Source organism: Paralichthys olivaceus, chromosome 14 (assembly GCF_024713975.1).
Source record: "Paralichthys olivaceus isolate ysfri-2021 chromosome 14, ASM2471397v2, whole genome shotgun sequence".
NCBI lineage: Eukaryota > Metazoa > Chordata > Actinopteri > Pleuronectiformes > Paralichthyidae > Paralichthys > Paralichthys olivaceus.
In genome coordinates, this window is record NC_091106.1 from 22,728,839 (window position 1) to 22,753,223 (window position 24,385).

Consider the following 24,385-nt stretch of genomic DNA (forward strand, 5'->3'; position numbering starts at 1 on the left):
CATGAACACAAGGTTTGATGCCGGGCTCAACACACACACACGTCTCTGCATCCTGTGAGTTATCGTGCACATGAGCGACAGGAAACAGTTTGTCAAGTGAGCATTAGCTAAATGCTGCAGCGCTCAATGTGTTTGCATCGTAGGTGTCATAAAAACCCCGAATTAATAATTGGTGAGACCTACTTTCCCGTTTGTATCGACACTCTGAGCCAGTCATCAGTTTCTGTATCAGGTTGGACTCTTGGATAATTGTCTGATTTCTGATTCAAATGTTTTCTTCAGATTCGAGTCTGGTCTGAAAGTTCAGGAGGATAAAGTTGTGAGTGTGTCGGATGCGGTTTATTCTGTGTGATTCGCTCTTTCGAAGCCACTCAATCAACATTTTTTGGAAAAAACATCCTGACATTTCCATCGCTGAGATGTCAGAGAAATGTTTGACCTTTTTAAATGTATTTTTATAAACGGCTCAGTGATCACGAGGCACTGAAATAAATACCGGTGTGGGATATTTCTTGGTCTTATTTGAGTCTCAGAGGGAAAATGAAAGTTTAGCCGAGGTAACGAAACACAGTCTGATGCCTGCTCTCATTCTTTTCCTCCTGAAGATTGGAATCTGTTAAATGCCAGTGGGTTAATATTCACCGCTCACCTGTGTCTGTTTGAAAAGAGCATGAAACCGATGATTTGCAAGTTCTGCACCAACACTTCTTCATCATCATCATCATCATCGTCGTCTTCTTCATCCAAGATCTCTTCTCTTCTGTGCTTCTGTTTAAGTTAGCATGCTAACCAGCTAGCCCCAGCCCTTCTGGTTTCTGCAGATATCTGCCCTGTCGAGGGGGGGACAGAGAGAAGAGAGAGAGAGAGAGGGAGAGAGAGAGAGAGAGGATGAGGTGTGTGTGTGTGTGGGGGGGGGGGGTGTCTCCCTGCAGCCATACGGTGGTTGAGATGGTTTTATACAGTCGTGCTTGTCTGTCTGTTCAGGATTTTATTTTTCCAGTGAATCGCCGCAGGCCAACATCTGTAATATCTCTCTCTCTCTATCTCCCTCTCTCCCTCCCCACTACCATCCCTCTCTCTCTCTCTCTCTCTCCCTCTTTATCTCTCCTTTTCTCCTCTATCCGTTTGTGCTGTGATATGAATCGGCCGGTGGTTGTCGGTGTGACTGATGACCGGTGTTGGAGGTCTGTCTGTGTTTTATTATTAACTCCACACCTGAACCTCAGATTTGACTCCTGGACCCCGACTCTGCTGTTTGTGAGCAGCGACGCACAATTACAAGAAGAAGAGTTGTGTGTTTGTGCAGACTGATGACGACGGCTTGTCTGTGAAACCTGAAGAATCAACAGTTTGTAAATTCTACAATGATTGTCAGTGTATTTACAGCCGGTGGTGGGAAGCGTCATGTTTTCAGGTTGTTAACTTCATATCTCAACAACACCTCGAGGGAATGTCTTTACATTTTTCACAGATGTCCCCTGGTACTGGCAGGTGAGCTGATTACAGTTTACAAAAATCAATTGATTAATTCAGTGAATTAAAGGGAGGCTGAAGAGTGGGATCTCTCTCCCTCCTTCAATCTTGGCACAGTTTCTATTCTTACTGTTTCCTGTTGAGTGAGGAGGTTTAAAGTCCAGGTCTCAGTTCTCTTTTTAGATTTTAGATTTTATCGGTGGAGAAGTTTCTGGTTTGGCGGCCGATTGCGCGTTTGATCCAGATCTTCTCAGTTTTCTTCTCTCTCATTTACTCTGTTAAGTAAATTTGACCATTGCTGTGATGTGGCTTCCTCCTTGTTGTGTTTCGGTCACTGAGCAAAAATTCTGAGGTTGATCCATCGTAGTTGACGTTGTACTCCACTTATAAAAAAGTCAAAGTGAGCAATGTTCTGAAGGTAAACAGTGCATACGCGTCCGGTTCGATGCCGGAGTCTTTACACTTCGTCTGCAAACAGGGTGGATGTGAGTGTGTGAGTTCTGGGATGTGTTGCTAAGCGTATCTTTTTACCAACGTAATCCTTGTTTTATCATAAGCCAGTGGACAATGATGATCCTAATCCTGCTCTAAGAAGCTTTTCATAAACTGGAGACACACACACCCACACACACACAAACCCACACACACACACCCACATGCAGTATCTGCAAATTAAATAGGCAACAAAAAATACTTTAGTATTTGTTTATTTTCTCTATTTCACGATCACACAACTTTATTAACATGTTGTCAACTTTTTGGATCTACTTCATGAATATGTTTTACTTTCAACTGCACGTGAAATATTTTATTTATTTGAGTTTATACATAAATGTATATTTAAAAAATCCCCTGTCAGTGGACAGAGCAGATGAAGGTCGACACTGTCAGACAGATTTCAGATCGAGTTTCTTTCTGCTCTCGGCTCTCAGCGGCTAAAAGATGAAAAAAAAAAAAAAAAAAAAAAGAGCTGAAACAATTTTTGAAATTGATATAAACTGAGAAAGTTCCAGCAAAAAGTTTTAAAATGTTCTTTTCTGTGGTTTGATGAATTTCTCAGTAAAACATGTCGGACCTCGTAGGAGATCTATGAATAAATTGAGGGACGCTCCCTTGTGTTGGACGCTGCGATCTGCTCGAGTTCAGGACCTGTGTGTTTCTACAGGATGGTAGATATGGGCAGTATTTTGAATCATGAAATAAATGCACATGATATAGAAATATTGTGACATTTATTTATTTGGCTGCAGACAGCACACACTCAAAAGTTCAAATTTAAATATCTGTTCTGTTTCCTGCTCTGGGATTTTGCAGCGAAGAGTTAGGAACCAAAACAGTTTTGAAAAAGATAAAGTAATATATTTCTTCACCATTTAAATGTTTCTGTGTACATTTTTTTTTTCATATTCTTGACCTTTTCTGCAGAACAAATTCTAAACTGTCTGTTCATTTTACAAACCAGGTTCCCTCCGAACAGTCAGATCTGTTTTAAACCTAATGAGTTTTTCACAAACGCCTAAATGCAACAAAGCAAACATGCAGACAGTTAATTCCCCGAGTGCAAAACAATCTCAGTCCAATTAGCTGCTCGCACACAGATTCATCCAGGAGCGAAACCTGTGCCGTAACAGAGACGTTGATTAGCTTGGTTGAGTTTAAAATCTCAACTGAGCCAAAGTTCATTTGAGACACCTGGAAAAAGTAGCAGGTCGGAAATCGACTGTTTTAGCGAGAGAGGAAGTCAAATTGCTTTTGGGTATTAAAAAGCACACAACTAAGAAATATAATGAGGTTCAACCACGGAGAGAGTGGTTTTTATTGTCAGTGGTATGAAAACCCATTGATGCACAATAATAGATATGCAGACGGAAACGGACGGAGCGGACGGAGCCTTCTGTCCGTACTCTACGTTCATTCCTGACTGGAAATCATAAGGGGGCAGTGTCGGCAATATTTCAAATGATACGACTGTAAGACATTAGAATATAAAAATGTTCCCACGTCACGATGCGTTTACTTAAAGAGCAGAATATAGAGATTCATAAACATGTTTATTTAAAGTGGCAGTAGACAAGTTCTTTGATTATTGTTATGAAGTAAAGGTTGTCGTCCTTCAGTTCCTGTTCAGAATTGTTTCACATGTAAAGTATCTGCAACTAAACGTGTCTTTTTATAAGTTTTATGATAAAGTTGCTGTTTCAATACACAAAGATACAGACACAGTGCAGGAATCACACGATGCTGTTAACACACTCGACAAGAGAGGACGTCAACATGGCGTCTGCCTGCACTGATGCACGGAACTGTTCATACGCTGCACATTAAACAACCTGAGCACCAGTGAGACAATCGTTGCCTCATGCTTTTAATTCTGCTCTGTGGTGACACGATTGCATCAGTCTGCAGATCTGTCGGCTGCACGTTCACGATGTCTGTCTCCCGTTCCTCCGCATCCCGAAGGTGTTCCACTGGATTCAGACCCGATGAGCGGGGATGACACTGAAGTTCACTGAAGTCACTGCCACCAGTTTGAGACGACGTGTTTCGTGGCCTTTATTAATCCCAGGGGAAATGTGTCCTCAGGTTTCTGTTGTCGGTCAACGAACCCTCCACCTCAGAGGACACATTTCTGCTCTGATAACGATTCAGTGTGAGAACGAAATACGTGTTCAGCCCTGACAGAACATGGCAAAACACTTATCGAAACACAAACGAGCGACGTGACTGCGGCAGCTGAGAAGGTCGTTCTTGTGGAGTTAAATCTCGGAGGTAGACGACACAAGTTTGTTTAATAAAACCCGCTGAGTGTAACAGTCTAAGGTTCAGAGCTCTGAGTTTAATTCCTCCCAAGATAAAAAATACATGCATCAAGACACAAACTCACAGACAGATAGAACGGTCTCCAGCCCACAGACAAAAAAAAAAAATGGCTGAATGCCTCAAACAAGAGCTTTAAATATGTTTGGGTAAAACCATCCCTGAAATAGAAAAGGTGAAATGAAAACAATTAAAGCAAACAATATTAATAACTTCTTTAAATGACTGCGTTAAAGAATACAATAACTCTACAACTCATTGTTAAGGCTGGAGTTAATGAGGAGGAAAAAGAAAATACCAAAGAAGACCAGTTGCTCCCTCCCCCCGTTCCTCATTCCTACATGGTTTAGTCCACATTGAAAGCACCTGGTGGAGATGTGGCGTTCATGAGCATCAGCCTCGAGCAGGAAGTGAACCTGAAGAAAACGAGGATTAGAAATCAGAGGCAAACGAAGGACAAGGAAACAGATCTTTGAATGAAAATATATTAATTCAAACAAATGTATAAAGTGGATCCTAATTCAGCCGACAACACAAACAGAGAAACAAATATTCACAATGAACCACGAGCTGAGCCGACTGGTGAGGGAGGGACTGCAGCTTCCTCACAGCCGGACCGCTCATGAGCTGTGGACAGTGTGTGGACAGTGTGTGGACAGTGTGTGGACAGTTTATGGACAGTGTGTGGACAGTTTATGGACAGTGTGTGGACAGTGTGTGGACAGAGTGTGGACAGAGTGTGGACAGTGTGTGGACAGTTTATGGACAGTGTGTGGACAGTTTATGGACAGTGTGTGGACAGTGTGTGGACAGTTTATGGACAGTGTGTGGACAGAGTGTGGACAGTGTGTGGACAGTTTAAAGACAGTGTGTGGACAGTTTAAAGACAGTGTGTGGACAGTGTGTGGACATCTGGTGGACAGGTCAGATCAGAGTGAACAGTCTCCTCCTGCTGTGAGGGGACGGCTCCTCTCGTCTGACGAGGGCTTCAGTGATTGGCCGTGATTTAAAAACCACCGGTGGTTCAGTTTGTCTGGTTCTTAACGGGACATGTTTGATCACGAGGACGAAGATTCCACTGAGGTCTTCCATCGAGAGCGGAGACACTGTGAATCACAGACTGATCCACAGACTGACGTCTGTCAGATTCTGCTCCTCGTTCTTCTGCAAACTTCAGCTGATGATTTGTCGTAAACCTTGGAAACATAAAATCCAATAGTTGATGTTTCAGATTTTCAAAAAAAGTAATATGTTTAATACTGTGCAAGTAAATCTGTAAATAAATGGAACAATACTACTAATAAAAATAATTATAACAATAAAAGTAACCAGATTTCTCAGAAATATTTTATGTATTTGATATTGTATTATTATTATTATACTTGTATTATATCTTATTAATAAAATAATGTGATATTATACAACCATATATTATTTACTGTATCTTTAATAAATACATAATACTTTCTACATATATGACACTGTTTATTATACATTTAGAATTTATCAAATATTTGTTTTTATTATTGTATTGATTAATGTGCAGTGAAACCAAACCATGAAATACTTTTTTAGTAAAACATCATGTGAGTAAATAAAAATAGGACCTTTATTTGATTTATTTCATATCAAGGGACTTAGAACTATAACATCGGAAATAAGAAGCTTAATTAAAAAAAAAAATCAGATTTCTGAACAGTGAAAAAGTTGCCATGAGTGTTTCCAGTAGTTTGACGCCTGCGAGGTCACATCGGGGACAGTCGAGCTGCGGTCTGCTTCGTTGCTGCTGTTTGTGGAGAGATTATTTTAAAGCTGCTTGTGAACACGAAAACAAAAGTGTTTCCAGCAAGTCTCCGTCTCTCGCAGACTCGAGTGCGGTCTCTGTCGGAGCGGAGAGTCTCTTCAGGTCCAGAGACTCCACATATTTCTCTTTCATTTCCTGTGACGGTAATTACTGCTCTGCCGTGGAGAGGGGAAGCAGGTGAGAGACGGCAGCTCCTTGACATCAGACACCTCTGTCGTTTGAAGGACGTTTGACACTTGATGTGTTTTTGTCTCGTACTCTGTCTGGATGGTCCCACTCTCCATGTGTGTGTGTGTGTGTGGAGATGAAGAGCAGATAAAGACTGCCTCTGCAGACGAGTGGAAAAGTCTCCAGGGGCGAAAAGCCACCGCAATCAACCAAACGGAGATGACATTAACCCCCCGTCGTGACACAGGCCAGAGTGTGTGTGTGTGTGTGTGTGTGTGTGTGTGTTTTCTGATCAAGTTAAACCGCCCTCATCCATCGCTTTTTACATCATTAGCTCAAAAAAGAGAGGAACGCGTTTCTTATTTTCTCTGTCTGACGTGTATTTGTGTGTTTATTTGTTTGTGTTTGAGGTTATTTGTGTGTGTGTGTGTGTGTGTGTGTGTGTGTGTGTGTGTTTGTGTGTGTGTGTGCGCGCGCTCTGACAAACGCTCTTTTAATCAAACACTTTAGTTTCCTCTTCCTTTAATTATATGAGACTTAATGATGCATAGAGCTTTGTTGTCTTCATTAAAACACGAATGCTGCTGCTCTTTTCTCTCTGAAGTTAAACTCTTCAAACTTTTCACCGCATGTTTAATAAAGACGTGCGGAGCGAGCGAGAGAGGAGAACTGAGAGGAGGAAGAGAAATAGAAAAATAGAACTAGAACAAACGCAAAAGTGCCACAGTTCATTTATATTTCCATAAACATTATAATAAAAACCCTTCATTTGTGCAGGGATGAAGGAATAAGACCTATTAAAAACACTCCACTGTATTTAAAACACCTGTCAGTTTTAGTTAAAGTTATCAGCAGTTACTTGACATAAGATTTTTGTTTTACTGGAAAACAGGAAATAAGGAAACACCAGGAAAAATTTGGGAAAAATCACCAAATGTCTAAAGACAAATGGAAGCAAAGGAGAAAGTTAAAGCAAAATCAGAAAGAGAAAATTTAAAAATCTGAAGAGATGTTGTCGTGCCTCCTTGTTTCGTGTCGTTGGTCCGTCCCATCATTGTGAACACGGCATCTCAAGAACGTCTTGAGGGGATTTCTTCAAATTTCCGAACAACGTTCATTTGGTCTCGCGGAGAAACTGATTTGAATTTGTGATATCTCGAGAACATGATCGCTCAAGTCTGCCTCCAGGGAATCTTTTCATATTTTCAACTCAAATGTCACAGTGACCTCACAATCACGTCTGCCTGGAACGAAGCTGCCCTGGTTGTCGGAGGAATATAAACGCGGGCCAGTAATTCTAGCTTTTAAATCAGATTTTGAACGTAAACATTTCTGTGAACTTTCCTCAATATCACTTTTGGATAGGGAATTTGTTCTAGTGCCAAATAAACTGCATGAAGTGTATATTTTTAAGATTAAGTAACCAAAACATTGGCGAAAGATGGGAACGGTTGTCTCTTGCACGAAAGTCAGATTTACGACATTTCCATCCTCCGCTTTTATCTTAACTTCACACAGGGAACATTTGTTCCTGCGTTTGCCAGTGGACATAAAGAATGAGTTGGAAAGATATCCAACACAAACAGGATTCACAAAATGTAATATAAAGCATAAGAACTTAAAGGATTATATATAAAAAGAAATAGGTCACAGGGTTTCATAAATCAGAAAACCTTGAGTAAATGTAACACGTGAATGTGATAAATAAGAGTAAAATAAATTCTTCTTCCAGGCAGAAAAAAGGAACTGAACTAAAACAAGAAAGAGGAGAGGGGTAAAAAGAAAGAGAGGGATGATGGCAGAGAGAGTAATTGTGTGATAGAGGTGAAGACACGACGAGCTGCCGGTGTGATTAATGAGGCACTGGAACAACTCCTCAGAGGACCGTCCCTGGAGACAGAGTTTATATCAGGTGTCAATACAGTCCATGTACTCTGTAATTCTTTCAAACGTGTAGAAATACATCACGAGGTGTTCCACCTCTCTAATGGTCAGATGTTCTTCCGCCTGTTTGAGTTGAGAACAGTTATTCATCATCCTGTTTAAACGGGTTAGAACACAAACTAATACCCACACGGGTTTCTCAACCTGCTGCACCGTTCGATATATTCAGGCTGCGGAATTGAACGAGCACATTTGTGGGAAGTGAAGTTTGAAACATCTCGGATAAATGTTCAATGAATGATCCGGATCAAACGAACACAAAGTGTTTTATGGTTTTAAGGGGAGTATCATAACCCACGAGGTTGAGCGTTGCATCGTGACTGTGCTCGGGTTTACTTCTGCTTGACTTTGTTGAGTCACTCACAGTATTTGGTTGAGAAAATATTGTTGTCGAGATAAATAACGTCGTGTATGAAAGGCAAAAAAAAATTAAAGGCGTTTAAAAAAATGACGAAGTTAGCCAACAGCTCCGAAAGGTTTAAATCATTTATCAGACAAATAAGTTTTCAAATGTTGAGAAAAACTGTTTCTTACTTCATCCAAAGTTCAACGCTGTCAAATAAGAATGTGAGTACAGAGCGTTCACCGCACAGTGATTCAAATCAACCTTTTTAAAATCCCATCATCTACAGAAATGGAACGCTCCTGTTCTGATGACGTCTTCCTCCCTCCGCTCTCTGTCACGTGACCTGTTGGTCAACAGGACGCCGCCTCTCATCAAACCGCACTAATCTAACTTTTAATGAGGCGGGAACCGTTGGTCAGTGACAGAGTCTCATTAGTGTCATAGTTATTGTTGTGGTTAATGTCAGTGGCGTTACTATGGACACCATCTGACATCATTTGCTTCTGGGGTCGCTGCACACCGACCGTCCACTTTCACGTTTTCACGTGTTTTATTTGTTTTTTTTCTGTTTTTAAAAAAACGCTTGAACGTCAATACTCGTGTTGGCTGTGGCTCAGGGGGTCTCACCAGAGGGTCAGAGGTTCGATCCCAGTCTTCCCCCATTCCCTGTGTCACAGTGTCCTTGGGTGAAGATACTGAAACCTAAAATATTTATGCATCTGTTCAGTAAAATACACCAATATTCAGTCTGCGCAGGGCAGCGTGGTCACGTTCCGTCTGAAAGTTCATCTCATCAGGAAGTTTTCAGTTGGACTGTCGATACCGAATGAATCAGGGACGCCTGAAGTAACGTCAGGAAGTCGTGGGAAGTTATTTTAAAGTCTGCAAGGTCGGTTTACCAACAGTTCAAGTTGGTTCCTTTACAGAAACCAAATGAGTTGTTGTGTGTATTGAGTTTTTCTTCCATCCTCCCCGGGAGCTTCTTTCTGTTTCGGGCCGTTTCTTATAAAACACAATATTCAACGAATAGATCCTGTGAACCCGCCCACACGGTTTATCAGCTACAGGTCAAAGTTAACTCCGCCTGACGCACAGATGCGTGTAAGACTGACCGACCCCCTCCGTGTCTCCGGGTTACGCCAGAGCTGCGTCGTGGTTGGATGACGGACAGGAAGCACGGGCAGCAGCGGCAGCTGTCGGTGCCGCACTGCAGACGTAAAGATCATAAGCGCACAGTCACAACTTATACACAAACACGCTTGTGGAGAAACACCTCCCACGGCACCCTGGGAAATTCTCCTGCACTCGTCCGCCATCTGTTCGGAAAAGGGGAGCGGAGGGAGGGAGGGAGAGAGAGGAAGGGAATGAGGAGTGAAACAGGTGGAAGGTTAGTGAGAGAGGAGGGAGGAGGTATAATGGAAGAAACTGTGTTTGTAGTCGACTCATTAAATACGAGTTGTTTTGTGAATGTGAGGGGAAACAAAGAGCTGGTTCATTATTGGATTCACACTGATTCATTTTTTTAGTGCATACTAAAAATACATGCATATATGTATATATATATATATCTCATTTGTAAAAAAATTATATTAACTTAATTTTCATAATCATTTAGTTTTAATTTGTGATAATGGAGGCAGCCGAAGTAAGAAAGTAAAATACACTTGTAGAGATGCAGATTTAAGACAATCTGGAATTGTCTCTTAAACTTTTTCTGGAGCTGTAACGTCCCAAAGAATGATGAAAACTAGACACGTTAAAGTCGTGTTAGTGGATCAGAGCGTGTGAAAACTGTTGTTTGAGGAAATGTGTGTAAATTGTTCCCTGCAGGTCCCCGAGAAACTTCCAGTATCATTAAAAAGTCAATTTAAAACTGCAGTTTCTCAGATAATCAAATCTTACTTTGACTTAATACTCACCACCTCAGGAAACGCTCAGTAATTTAAAAAGTGCTTATCGTCATCCTGAACTCAGATTCTCATGTTGGTTCTCTTTTTTTGTAATTTCACAACTTCAACGAGCTTGAAAATGAAAATGGACGACATGACATCTGTTGATCATTTTGGTGTTAATTACTTATTTCCTGAAGCAGTGAAACATCATGATTGACAGCTCAGACTGACTCGTGATTGGTTGAGCTCATGCATGGGCGGGACTTCTTTACCACAGCTCCACACAGGCAGGGGTCGCAAATGCCGGCAATAGCGTCGGCATCCCAGGTGCAGTAAAGGGGAGATGTGTCGTCCACTTACAGTTACAGATTCTAACTGTGACTCCAAATGTGGTGCAAGGTTCGATTCCGGGATACGTCAGCTTCATTTAGTTGGAGGAAAACGTTTGAGTGCAGGGCCTCATCACACAAGCATGAGAGACGCCATGATCATAACATTTGGTTTATAAAGTTAAACACTGTTTAAACACCAAACATGGCTCACACCTGCTGTGAACATGAATATTAGTTTCCAGATCATTTCACGGCCTCGTGCCCCACTTCCATTCTATTATCGTCTGGCCTCCAGCAGAATGAAAAACCAAGAAAAGCTCGAGTCAACACTCTGAAGACAAGATTATTCCTTTTTCTACGTCTCGCCTCTGAATGAGCACATATTCTGCGAGAGGTTTTAATTTTTCTGCAAGTGATGAATATCTTGTTTTTGGAATGAAGCTCATTCATTTCCAGCTCCCGTCACCGGAGTGAGTGAGGAGCAGGCTCCAATATGTGCCTTCCAACAATCTGCTCCCCCGCTGTCTATTCATCTGTAGTAATTTCCTCACCTCACTAAGTTCATAATTATAAGTCTGCGCAGCCATTATTAGTGCTTCAAAACAAACAACAGAGCCCCTGCAGCTGAGAAACCAGCCATGACAGCCTAAATACTCTTCCTCTCCCTTTATTAGCTCGCTTATTATCATTTTAGCCATCAGGGCTTTCCACATCCCAGCTGCCATGGAGAAATGATGAAATTTAATATCCAAAAGATTATTCAAAGTAAGTTTGACATTGTTATCATTATTACGGAATGAATGTGAAGACTCCGATAACAGAATTACATCTCCAGCTTTGAGAAGTTTGACACAGACTCTTACAAAGAAATACCTCCTCAGTGTGATGGAGGATAATAAAGTTAGACGTCTTCCATGTCTGAATGTATCAATGGAAATGTCTCATCTGTACTTTGAAATGTGATAGAACAGTCATTTAGTTCTTTAAAAAAAAAAAAAATCATGCATCATTCATCTGCAACTGTTTACTAACCAGTTCATTTGCTGTTACGTCCTCGGAGCAGGAATAAAAGATAAGATAACAGACTTTTCACATCCACCTGGAACCTTCAGTGTGTTAAAAACACGTCGAAATTCAGATTCAAATGTGATAAAAAGTTTTTTACAGAAGTCACAAACAGTCACAGCCTCAGAAAAAATACGACAGGGTTAAATGTTAAATGACAAAAAGCCGGAAGGAGACTCTGCAGAAAGAAAGAGAGGCCTTCTCGTTAACAGCTGCCCACCCAGACTTCACCCTCGACTTCACATAACTGCAGATTAACAAAAGAGACCACAACGCAATTAAAGTCAGATTAGAAGAACGTAACTTCTGATCCACTGCTACAGACACACACTGACACTTTAACTTCCCGAGACAGCAAATAACGGACTGACTGCACATATTGCAAATCCCTCCCCCGGTGCTTATAGTGTTTATATTTATTTATTATTATTTGTATATATTTTATATGTTGCACAAATTCACCTCAGCAAATTCCTTGAATGTGTAAACCTGCTTGGCAATAAAACACTGATTCTGATATCAAATATTTATTGATGGTTGTAAATAACTGGTTTCTGTATGAGGTATTTTTCTGCATTAAAACTTCAGACACTGAAGGTCGTCTGTCAGCTTTTGGTCCTGGAGATAGTTCTTTTAGTTTTCTGGTTGTTTTAATATATAAAAAGTTGAACAAAGATCAAGAACTACAAGCAGCAATATAACACCAGTTCAGCCGGATTCAAACTATACGACCACCCGGAGCTTTACTGTTAATCCCTCTGACCTCACATCACATCTCCTCTGAGCTCCTCCATGGTCACCAGTCCGTCAAGCCGGCTATCGGCTAAAGGAGCTTTTGAATGTGAGCACTGGACCATGTGAGTGTGGAGCTCCTGTGTGGACCAGAGATATATGACTGTGTGCTCCCTCTTCTTTGTGGAACATCTCACTAGGTGCGACGAGGCGTGGTTTGCGACCCACGCCTCATTATCTGTCTTGTAACGGTCTGCGGTGGGTGGCGAGCTGTGACGGACACTTGGCACGACCAATCCCCTCCCGTCACTAGCAGTCAGGCAGGTTGTAAACAGCGGCGGAGGTGCGCGAGGGGAGTGACCGGCCCGTATCTCTTCCAGTCAGGATGTGAGGTTGTTAAACGAGGCGACATCCTCATTGTGCCTCAGGTGTAAAGGTGCAGGGGTCAGAGAGTGGAGCTCATCACGACTTCATCACTTCGCCAGAGGTTTATCTCAGAGTCTCTGACAGAGGGAGCCGAGAAGACGTTAGCTGTTAGAGATATTATTCTGAGTAAATTAGAAAATGTGAATTTGGCTGAGTAGTACGTGGTGATCAACTGCGGTTTCATTAGTACTAAATACAACTAACATTTCCACTGAGCCGCAGATATGGACGACATGACAGTCGAGACATGTTGTCCATCTTATCTCTGCAGAGAACCGTTTGTTCCATATAATAAATTAATTCATGAGTCGACTGTCGAACCCCCTTGTTTGTTGTTCGGGTACGATAACTCGCTGCCGTGCTCGTCACATCATACACAAGGAAATATATTTACGTGTGTGGAGTTGACGCATGAGGGAGACAGCGGGACACGACCTAAGAAAAGTGAGGACGCAGAGACGAAGGAAGGTGATTGCAGCCGAGTGGAGAGCCCACATCTGCTCCTGTTTGTTTGAAGAGACACTCAGCGGCTTTCTCAAGAGGACCCACTCCTCCTGGGACAATCGAAACCAAGAGCAAATCCTCCTCCTGAGTCAATTGCCCAATCAGGCATAAGGACAACTGCTCCTCATCAGTCAATTACCCAATCGCTCAGATCACTCGTTCTTCCTGTGTTAATTTTTTCACTCACAAGGAACGATAGCGGCTCATCTGGGGTCAATTCTTTCAATGAAATGCAGGTGTGAATGTGGATTTTGAGGCTGAACATCAATAAGACCCGTCTCCTCCGCTCACAGAAGAGTGAGCGGCCGATAGATACAGATAGAGACAATCAGGCAGTTAGAGGACAGGAGGGTATTACGCTTTGGTCAATGAGCTAATAACGTCAGAGTTATTACCTCAGCCAAGGAGGTTATGGTTTCCACCCCGAGTCACTGGTCGGTTGGTTGGTTTGGTTGTTTTCAGGATTATAGAGAAGCTACTGAACCAATTTTCATGTTCAGTGGACTGATGTCTGTGAGTGTGAATAATTTGGACCCGATTAAATTTAGAATCTGGATTTGGTGAATGTAAATAAAGTCAAGTTTAATTATTTAGCACCACAACGACCACAGTTGACCAAAGTGCGGCACAGTGAAATAAGACACAATGCAAAATGGAACAATTTCTTGTGCAAAGAGAGGACAGTCACTATTCGCAGGCTGCTTGTCAGGAATTGCACCATGGCTCATTTTAAGTGTTTGATCAAAAAAAAAAACAAAGCTGTAGTTTCTCTGGTGAACACAAAGCGGCAGCTGCAGTTTATTTTAATGATGAAATCAAGAGACACAATCACTAGAATTAATTAAAAAAACTGAAAATGTAAGGTTTTCATTTTGTGTTAAAAAGACAACTTTGATGTGTCAAAATATAAAGGTTTGATCTAAACATGATGGAAGAAAATAGGTTATTTTTAATATTATTATTACATTTATATTCAGACTGGGTCTGTGAGCTGTAAAAGACGGAGTTAACGTCAGACCCTGAGTGAGATGAAGTGCATTATTAGAGCTGTGTTAAATAATGGGCTGGAACAAAGTTTGGAACAAAGATCTTGCAGTATATATATGTGTGTGTATATATATGTGTGTACCTTTCACAGAAATCTTTAGCTGCAGAAAAATGATAGAGTAGATGTTGAATTGAAACATATGATACCAGAACAGTAGTAACACAAGAGCAGTGAAAGCCATCAATGCATTCCTTACTGTCCTGTCAATAAAGATTGAAGAAATATCTTGACAGAAAACTGCTTTAAATTGTGTCTTTAAGATTAAATCCCGAGTGATGGAATCACTTAGTCCGATTTCATGTCCATCCAAGCGTTGTTGTTATTTTGGACTCACACTTTGACACTTGCTAGAGAAGCTGGTCCACTAACCAGAAGGTCGGTGGTTCAATACCTGAACCCAAGTGATCCCCGATGAAAACCGAGTTTGTGCGTGAATGGGTGAACCTGACATGTTGTAAAGATTGGTCAATAACAAAACCTATATTTAAATACAGTCCATTCACACACACACACACACACACACACACACACACACACTCACACATAGTAGAAGAGAAAACTGTCGATCTAAAAATAATGGTTGTCTTTTAAACACAGGACAGAAATTATACTTCTGTGATTATAAAACTTCAGAACCTTTTAGCTACGGAAACATTTACATATCAAAAACAAGGCTTTGCCCAAAAAGTCTGAGAAATCGTTTAACTTCACATCCCTCCCTCCCTCCCTCCCTCCCTCCCTCCCTCCCTCCCTCCCTCTTTACTTCTTCTTTCCATCATCCCTTCTTCTCCTTCTTTCCAGCCTCAGTGTTTTGTCTTCACGCAGCACTTTGTTGCTTATATCTCAGTTTATCCACGGTTCAGGCAGCGTACGTATCTCCATCTCCATCGCTGCCTCCTCACCTCCCCTCCTCCTCCTGTTCTCGCCCCATCAAACACCTCTCCTCACCCCGTTTGTTCCCCAGTAAATATAGAACTTCTGCTCTGGTGCCTTTCTCCTCCTCTCGTTCCTCTTTTTTTTTTCCACTTTCAAGAGAAACACAGACTTTTCCCCCACTGTTTGAACTCTGTGTGATGTGGAATAGCTGCATCTTATCACAGCATGAATCTGTCATCCCCCTCTCTTCCTCTCTCTCCCTCCCTTCTCTTCACTCTGCCTTTCCAGCTTCTCTGGTTTGCAACATTCAGCTCGAGAGCCCCTGCCTCTGTGTGAATAGTCATCTGACCTCACACACGCAGTGGAAAGGTTCCTGAGCGGAGTTTGTTCTGGTGGCTTTGTCTGCGGCTCTTTACCTGTAGATGCTGTGAATGCTCTGTGCATTCCGTTGCAGTTTCCTGTCTTTTCTTGTCACTTGTAGGTATCTCAATCTCGCCGCCATCAAACTCTGCCGTAAATAAATCCAATGACCACACAGTTATGAGTGAGCGTTGCTATACAGAGAAGATTTAGACCGTGGCGGCCCTTAATATCCCAAAACATTTCTACACTTACACTTATGAGAGATCTCTGGCCTGGTGTTTCGGTCTTTTTCTGCAGCTGTGTGCAAAGCTATTCACCATGTGATGTCCATAAAGTGTTCACCGTCCACACAGATGGACAGACCTCATCATTTCAGCTGCACTTGTTCTAGTGCCTGCCATTGGCATCAGTGCATTTCTCTGTCAAAGTGAGAACTTATTTTGTTTGCTTTCTTTGTGCTTTGTGCACGTGCAGCCCGCCTTCTGCCATAGATTGAATGAATTCTGCAGGAAAACCTGTAATGAACAAACCAGTGCTGATGAAAACAACCTCTTTGACGATTGTGAAGAAGAGATTCTGTGTTTCCATCTCAAACACAATCAGGGACTGAAGTGTACCTTCAAAGTAGAGATGGAGAGATTTGCAAAAGTACAGCAGAGGAAGAATAAAGTGAACAAACACCAGTGGTTTGACACCAACATTAACCAAGTTTTATGAGCAGCGAAACCAGGCAGATTGGAAATCTATTCAATCACGGTTTTATTCACCATCCATTGTTTCGGGAAGCAGAGCGAATCAATAATTTTGTGATTGTAACGGCCCAGAGGGACGAAAGATAAGAATCAGCTCAGATAATGAGCCGCTACTCAAACCTGCAGGGCAACAAATTACAACAATGGACACACATGCTGCACACAAACACACACACACACACACACACACACGGATTTATTGAAATGTGTTGGGCATATTTGCCTTGAAGGAAACCCGACAGACTGGTGTGCAGCCTGGTTCTGGAAGGTTTGTTCTCTGATTGTATAGTATTGTTCGGTGGCTGAGAGCTCAAGCAGCTTATTCTCATGTATTTCCCACATTAGCATGTTTCCACCTTAGCGGAGATAAACAGGAACCAAACACGAAGGTAAATGTGTCTGCAGCCTCTAAAGAGCTTCCTGCTCCCTTTATAACTACAACCGAGTTTAATCATAAGATTTTTTTTTTTTTAAATGTTTTAATTCTTTAAAAAGTGAATCAGGGCACATCACAAAATAAAAACACCCATTAAAAAGAGCAGATCAAATATTAGTTCATTCTCCTCACTCCTGTCTTTAGTTTGCCAAAGACTGAAACTGCTGTTTCCTGGCTACCATCCTCCTCTTCCTCCCTCTTCCTCCCTCTTCCTCCCTCTTCCTCAGGGACTGAACCTGGGTTGGGTTGGAGTGGGCGGCTCCTGACTTCCCTCGGTTGACGTGGTCCATCAGCTCTGTTTTGAGGCTCGTGTCTTTTTTTTCTTTTTTTAAGGGGTCACTGCTTTGTTTTTACATAAATCTTTGTTAAACAACATGATTAAAACAGCAGGTGGCGGTAATTCACCTTGACAACGGTTGCCCGCAAATAAACCAAACAAAGAAGAAGAAGATCCGGATTTGTTTTCAGAAACAAATAACACAAGGCTCCACATAAACTCTGCCAATCAAAGTGTGTTTTATATCTTTATACTGTGAAAGATGCACAGTTTACACACTTATTACCACTTTATTAGGTACAGCTCAGAGCCCTGCACTTTAATATTGCAGTTGTTCAGTCAACCTGATGTTTTTCTGCTGTAATTAGGCCGATAGGAGAACATCTCACAGTCGATTAAGAAGAGCGGGACGGAGGGAGGAATAAAGAAGGGGGAGGGTGGGGTATGTGTGTGTGGGGGAGGGTGTAGGTGGGACACAGGGCACAAAGCACAGAAACCTTGTTTTGTCACAGTGCATCAAATGGTTCCTTGTATACGGATAGAAACTTTGGTATATAGCATATAACGACAAATATATATTAAGAACTTTATTTAGAAATGAAACCAAATATTTATTGCAAAAAACTAATACAAACACACACAGACACACACTCTGCAGGCACACGCTGGTATCTCACATCAATATGTGGCAGTCCTGAGCAGAGTTGTTATTATTTGTTTGCTTTTCATGATGCACATGCACACACACACACATACACACTTGCACACACACACATACACTTTATTACAAAGACACAGTTTTCAGCACATCTACACACACTCTCTTGTACACACACCTACACAGATGCATGATCAGCTCTTGTTGCATTGGTCTGATGGGGCCGACTCTCTAATGCCTCTTTCCTGTATACTTAAGCTCTATATGGCAATCTGCAATAGTGCTGTGCTGGCTTGTTTATTGGCAAAACTGTTGGCTTCTCTCACTCTGCTCCTGGACTCCTCCCTCCTCCCTCGCTCTTTGACTCAGACTGTCTTTCTTCCTCTCTCTTTCACTCTCTCAGAATATTTGTTTATCCCAACTTTATTGACTTCTCCTTCACTTCCAGCTCTCCCTCTTGGACGGGCGATACCTCAGTCTGAAGGCGCCCCTGTTTTTTTTCATTACAGCTGGCACGCTGCGCTGCAACGAGGGCCCGAGATGATCTGCCCCTACACCTAGATGTCTAAATTACTCAGCCTCACACACACACACACACACCTTGATGTTGGCGGGCTCCAGATAGTTATCGATCAGACATTGATTTACCGGCTCCTTGTTAAAAAGATCTTGAGATGAGGGCCAGGTGAAGCTGAGGTAAAGTTGCTGACTCCTCCATCGCACATACAAACACAGTGTTAGTTTACACGCACGCTGGTTTGATGAGTTGTGTATATATTGGCAAGCTGAGACCGTTGTTAATGAGATGGGCCCCTGTTGTGTTGAGGAGTGCTGGGCTCTGCAGGTTTGCACCCAGGTTCAACTGGCACTGAGAGAGAGGGATGGATGAATAAAAGGAAGGAGAAAGAATAAGAGATGTTTCCATTGTCAGGTGGGTTTGAAGAATTTTTTTTTTGGACAGAAACTTCAAGTACAAGAGGAATAAGTGAAAAACAGATTGAGGATGTGCAGAGTATACGAGATGTATCGCAAAATGTCAGGAGGGTCAGTTGACAACAGTTTGTGTTTCTCATAAGACTGAAGTTTATATATATATATATGTATGATGGATGATATTTTGCTTTTCTATGAAAGAATAAAACTGAACAAATTATACTAAAACTTCAGGACATGTGACCACACTAATGACTAAAGTATTACTCCACATAAACCCACATACTAATCAAAACATAAAAAGTTAATGCATCACGCAGTTATACAGTGATGTTATCAGGAGCGTATAAAACTATAACAGTTAAGTATAATTATTAATCGTTCAGATAAATACTATTGTAAGAGGTAGATTGTAAGCGTGCTCCCCAAACTGTGAGAGTGTATTTTCACATGCATGTCACAGCTTCAATAAAGTTTTGAAGTTTCCAACTAAAGCTGAAAAGAGTCGACAACAAAAGGGTCAAAGAGAATTTTACAGCCGAATAAAAATAGACCTGGAGCTGCTCACAACTTTTCAAATTGAGAAAGTTCAACGGAGGAAATATACATTCATAGCACCTCTTATTTACCCCATCTACCGTCCCGCCTCATTTTATTTACCATTAGTTCTCACATTTATGTCCTTGTCCTTCACTCCCACCTCCCCTGAGTTTGTTGTGTCGACCTGCGTTCGCTTCCTTGTCGGAGCCGTAAAGTTGTTTCAAAATGGATAAAATCATGTTTGACAGTGAATTAGGCTGCGAATGATTAAACATCCGCCTGCATTACTACTTTATGAAGATGTAATGATCTCATTAAGGAAGGTTCGTCTGTGCGGTCGTCAGCTCAGCGACGCCCAATCAGAGCCGTTCTCCTTGACCCCGGGGTGAACGGCCTCAGCCGACCTATCCCGGCTGAGGTCGCTGCCTTGACGCAATCTAATTGGACAGGGGGCAGGAAGTGGCTTTCAGCTGGCCCGTCAGCCGTGCGGTGTAATTGGTGGGCGGGCCGGGTGCCAGCCAGCCAACGAGAGAGGTCAGAGATGATGATTATGAGCGGCGGCGCTGGTGCAGGTGGGAATTGATGAGCGTTAATCTGATATTTGATTCGTTTATGGAGGGGAGGGGTGATCGGAAACTACACGCACACGCACACACATTGTTTGTTATGTTCATGAACACGAGCGTAGACACACACATGCAATCAGTCACTTATGCAGACACACACACACACACACACACACACACTGGAGCCCCTCTAGAGGATCGGTAGACAGATGGGAGGTTGATGCTAATGGGACACACGGCTAAATGGACTAAATGGACAGGATAAACACTGTTCCCAAGGAAACCAAAGGACTGTGTGTGTGTGTGTGTGTGTGTGACAGTGGTCAAAGGAGTGTATGGTTTGATCTTGTAAATCTTTCAAGGCAATAATAAGAAGCACCTAAAGTTTTCTCCCTTTACACACGTCATCTCAACAAGGTTAGACAGGTTCACACGTATGCACAAATAAATTGAACCTGTTTTAAAAACGTGGGAGACCGAGGACATAGTGACAGATAAAGATTTGACCAGAACGTGCGAGCACACACTCTGTAGGAAACAATCTCACAGTGGAGATGGTGACGTTAGAAGAAAATCAAACATGTAGGAGGATCGCTGTTGTCATCGAGCTGCACTTGCTCGCTGCGAAAACCAAAGAACAGATGAATGAAGTCATGGCTTTAATTGTATTGGGTTTTTTTTTTTTTTTTGTCGCAGCTGTACAAGTGCGTAACATCCGGTTGGTGACGCTTCAACTTGGCTGTAATGGGGAACGGCCCTGTGTTAATCTGAGACGGAGAACTGGTCTTCAATCTGCAAGATTATCCTGAAGGGTGCACCAGCCCTAAACTAGCAGTTCTAAATACGGTGCTCGATATCATATGTGAGGAGGCTTCACTCATGTTCATAGAGAGATGGAGGCTGAACCAAACCGCTTCCTTGGGAACCGGGTGAAGACAATATGTGGTGCACACACACAGACACACACAGACACACACAGACACACACAGACACACACAGACTTGTGAGAACCTGTGAGTGTCAGTGGAGAGTTGGTGCCAGGTACAACGGATTAACTCCAGCTGCTGGACTTATATCAGCCACGAGGAAATGGGATGGAGAGACGTGCTGAGAACACAAACACATGCAGCCGACTTCTCCTCCGTGCTCCAACACTGTGTGTGTGTGTGAGTGTGTGTGAGTGTGTGTGTGTGTGTGTGTGTGTTGGCCTGTGGAGAATGGGAATGGATGAGGCCTGTCTGAACTGGCCAATGATGAGCTGCTAATGTGATATAATGAAAGACCCCTTGAAACAGCCCACTTTTCTTTTCCCTCCAGCGCTCGCTCTTTCTCTCTCTCTCTCTCTCTCTCTCCCTCCCTCCCTCCCCCCTCCCCCCTCTCTGTCTCCATGTCTCTCGTCCGCTGTCTAGCTGGTGGTGATTTAGTGCACCGGGTCATCACACTGTTTAACACTGCGGTCACTACACTCGAGGAACAGAGGAATGGACAGAGAGAGAGGAGAGAGAGAGAGAGAGAGAGAGAGAGAGAGAGAGAGACATTTCATCAGTGAAGCTTCTCCATTTTTAAAACAAGGATAATTCAATTTATTAAGATTTCAAGATTAATCAGACAGATGCACCTGCTCGGCTTTTATATGTGTCTACTTTCATACGTTTTTGTGGAAACGTGTTCTTTCTGTGTGAGTTTGTTTTGTCCCTGTTCTGTGCAGAGACTCAACTGAACTTGCGTTCACTCAGTATTTCCTCGACCATTAACATTATCATTATCATTCGGGGGCAGCCTCACTCTTGTGATGTACTTAAAAGTCAGTGCTGTGTTTTTACACACTGACGGTTATTCCAATCGTGGGCGGACGTGTGGTAATTAGTGATGTTACCTGGACTATTGATCTCTCCATAAATTAAAAATCCATAAAATTGTAGTTTAATGCTAATTCATGGGAAATACACTGAAAGCACTTACACATTATACAATGGTTTTTAATTCTGTTGTATTAATACTGCACATATCTACACAAAACTACAAACTGATATTTTATCCTCAGTAATCACTAAAGTCTTATGATTGGATTTTATCATCGATGTAATATTTTGTTTGCATCTGTCTTCTAATAGTTTCACCATTTAGTCATTGAACAGAAACTGAGTTAGTTATTAGCTGATCAGATGTTTTGAGGTTTGTCTTAATAAAGTACTCACTCACTTAAGTACTTCTGTGGACTGGAAGAGTCTCAGCGATCTGTCCTCCTCTATGCATGTGGTGCATGGGAGTGTTGGATTAAAAATCGCTTTCTTTTTTGGAACAACAAACCTCAGGGTTTAAAAAAAAAAAATGACTGCAGCTCCTATCAACACTTAAAGGTAAATTGGATTCTACTGTGTGAAGATATGCAATGAAAAGCAGCTGGGATTTCACTGTACAGTCACACATAAGAGGACAGCACGGTGTTTCTAAAATTGTTGTGTTACAATCTTGTGATCCAGGGGTAGAAAAGCCATTTTCTGGCACAAGTAGAAAGAAAACTGTCCGCCTCAGATGTCGGGGATCCGTTCTGAAAGTGTTCAGGCTATCAAAATATACATGTGTACGCGTTTCACAGTTTTGTTTCTCGCAAACCCAAATGATTTGGCCTATTTTTGGTTCTATTTGATCTGGAATATTTCTGTCTCTCCGCGCTGTCTGTTCTCTCCACAGTCAAAGTGTTTGCAGTAATTGCCAGGCAGTTAGCTGTGAATTGGTCATAATACAAGTGTGTGTCTTCCTTGTTCAGAGTAACTGCTACAAGCCCCACAATCTATAAGCTTTCCCGTCTCTCGTTGTCTCTCTGGCCTTCTCTAATTAGCTCTCCAAATCAATGGGGATTTATTCCAGCACCGTGCCAGGATGTGCCAGAGATGTTCCTCTGTGAACAGATTGTCTTGCTCACTCAGGCTTTAGTTGTACGTCATGCCCCCGTCTGTTGCAAAGCGGTTTTTTAGGGCCAGGTTTCGATGCAGCTTCCAGAGGGGGCCGATGTTTAAGATGCACCTCGACATTTGGAGTGTCTCCCTCGATTTACCCTCAAGAACATCATCCTCATCCTAACCTTGATAATCCTGTTCTCCTGCAGCACATAAGCACCTCTCCAATCACTTATCGCTGTTTTCTCCAGACCTTGAAGGCCCCAGCGGTTTCAGAGTTTTAGTCAATTTGCTGCGAATCACATGCACCTTACCTCAATGCTGATTAATGTCACTGCTGTCATTTGGATCTCTGGATGTAGATTAATGACAATTTCAAGCAGGTAGTAAGGCCATAAACCCCGCCTCCTTCATGCTATTGGGACATGGACCAAACTGGAAAGTAGAAGTTCACGTTAAACACATTTTATTCCCAAAGATTCCTATTTTATTTATTTCTTATGATTGTAATAAGTTTGTTTTTAATTAGTTATTTGATGATCAACAGGCTGCGATGTCCAAATATCATCAAAAGCTCAAGATGGCGGCGCCCATTTCTATAATTATAAACCACAGACTCTAAATAATAACGGACGACAGGAAGCTTTTGCAAAAAGTGTCTCCATGGTCCCCTGGTGGCTGGGTTGTCATACGTCACAAACCGTGCCTGCTCCATGTTAGCAGGTGGGACGTGGAGAAGCGTCCTCGATCTTTATTTACTGTCTGTTGTTTCCGTTCCTTCAAGTTCCTCACAGATCCTCTGGAGTTGTATCATCTGACGCAGTGAAAGTCTGTTTTGTTTTAGAGTTTATTGTTTTTTAACTCAGCACAAATCTTTGCAACCACCATGTAAGTGTAACACATTACTGCAGACTTGATGATCACTGCAAGTCATTACACAATTCAATCTCAGGTTTCAGGAGAATGTGATGTGATTTTCAGGCTGTGCAAAAAATAATGGAAAACAAATGGCTGCCTGTGGGAAAAATATGTCCATGAAGTCCAGAGCCCTGGAGGCTTCGCAGAGCTGCGATTTGTAGGAAGCTTAATCTTTCCAAAACACGCTCACATTGGTGTGATGCTTATTAAATAAACGCTTGGCTTTAAAACAAAAAAAACTAATTTTAAATCTGCATCTTTAAAGCTGCCGGCTTCAAGAATTTGACCAGCAAGTTTCCTGCAGGAGGAGAACATTCACTAAACTTTTCCACATCCAAGTTGGAGCTCACTCTTGCTCTTCGAGCTGTGTGGTGTACTTCTCAGGTTCCTGAGTAATACTAATGTGCACTACACATATGACCAGACAGCAGAGAAGTGCAGGATGCCAAAGGAAGGCTTCGCCCACTGAGTTCATCTTCTTCTCGGATTGAATCTCTTCGTCACTTCACAGGACTACAGGCAAATTTTTGGAAACCGCACCCTGAAGCCTTTGTCTTGCAGCCGCCACGGAACAAGATTCTCAGGTGCTGCGTCCGGCCTTAGTGACGGCGCGTT

At 42.2% G+C, this 24,385-nt stretch overlaps 1 protein-coding gene across 4 annotated transcripts in view; it reads left to right on the forward strand.

Moving 5' to 3' along the window:
• The window catches only part of atrnl1a (attractin-like 1a), a 160,011-nt gene that overhangs the window by 107,414 nt on the left and 28,212 nt on the right, over positions 1–24,385 (forward strand). Inside the window, exon 28 of one of the 4 annotated variants that reach the window (XM_069539283.1) lies at positions 18,423–18,811. The exons of the other annotated variants lie outside the window; for them this stretch is intronic. Within the exon in view, the coding sequence (XP_069395384.1) occupies positions 18,423–18,482 (60 nt within the window). The 3' untranslated portion in view covers positions 18,483–18,811. Of the gene's footprint in view, positions 1–18,422; positions 18,812–24,385 lie in introns of those variants that run through there. 4 annotated transcript variants of the gene reach the window in all.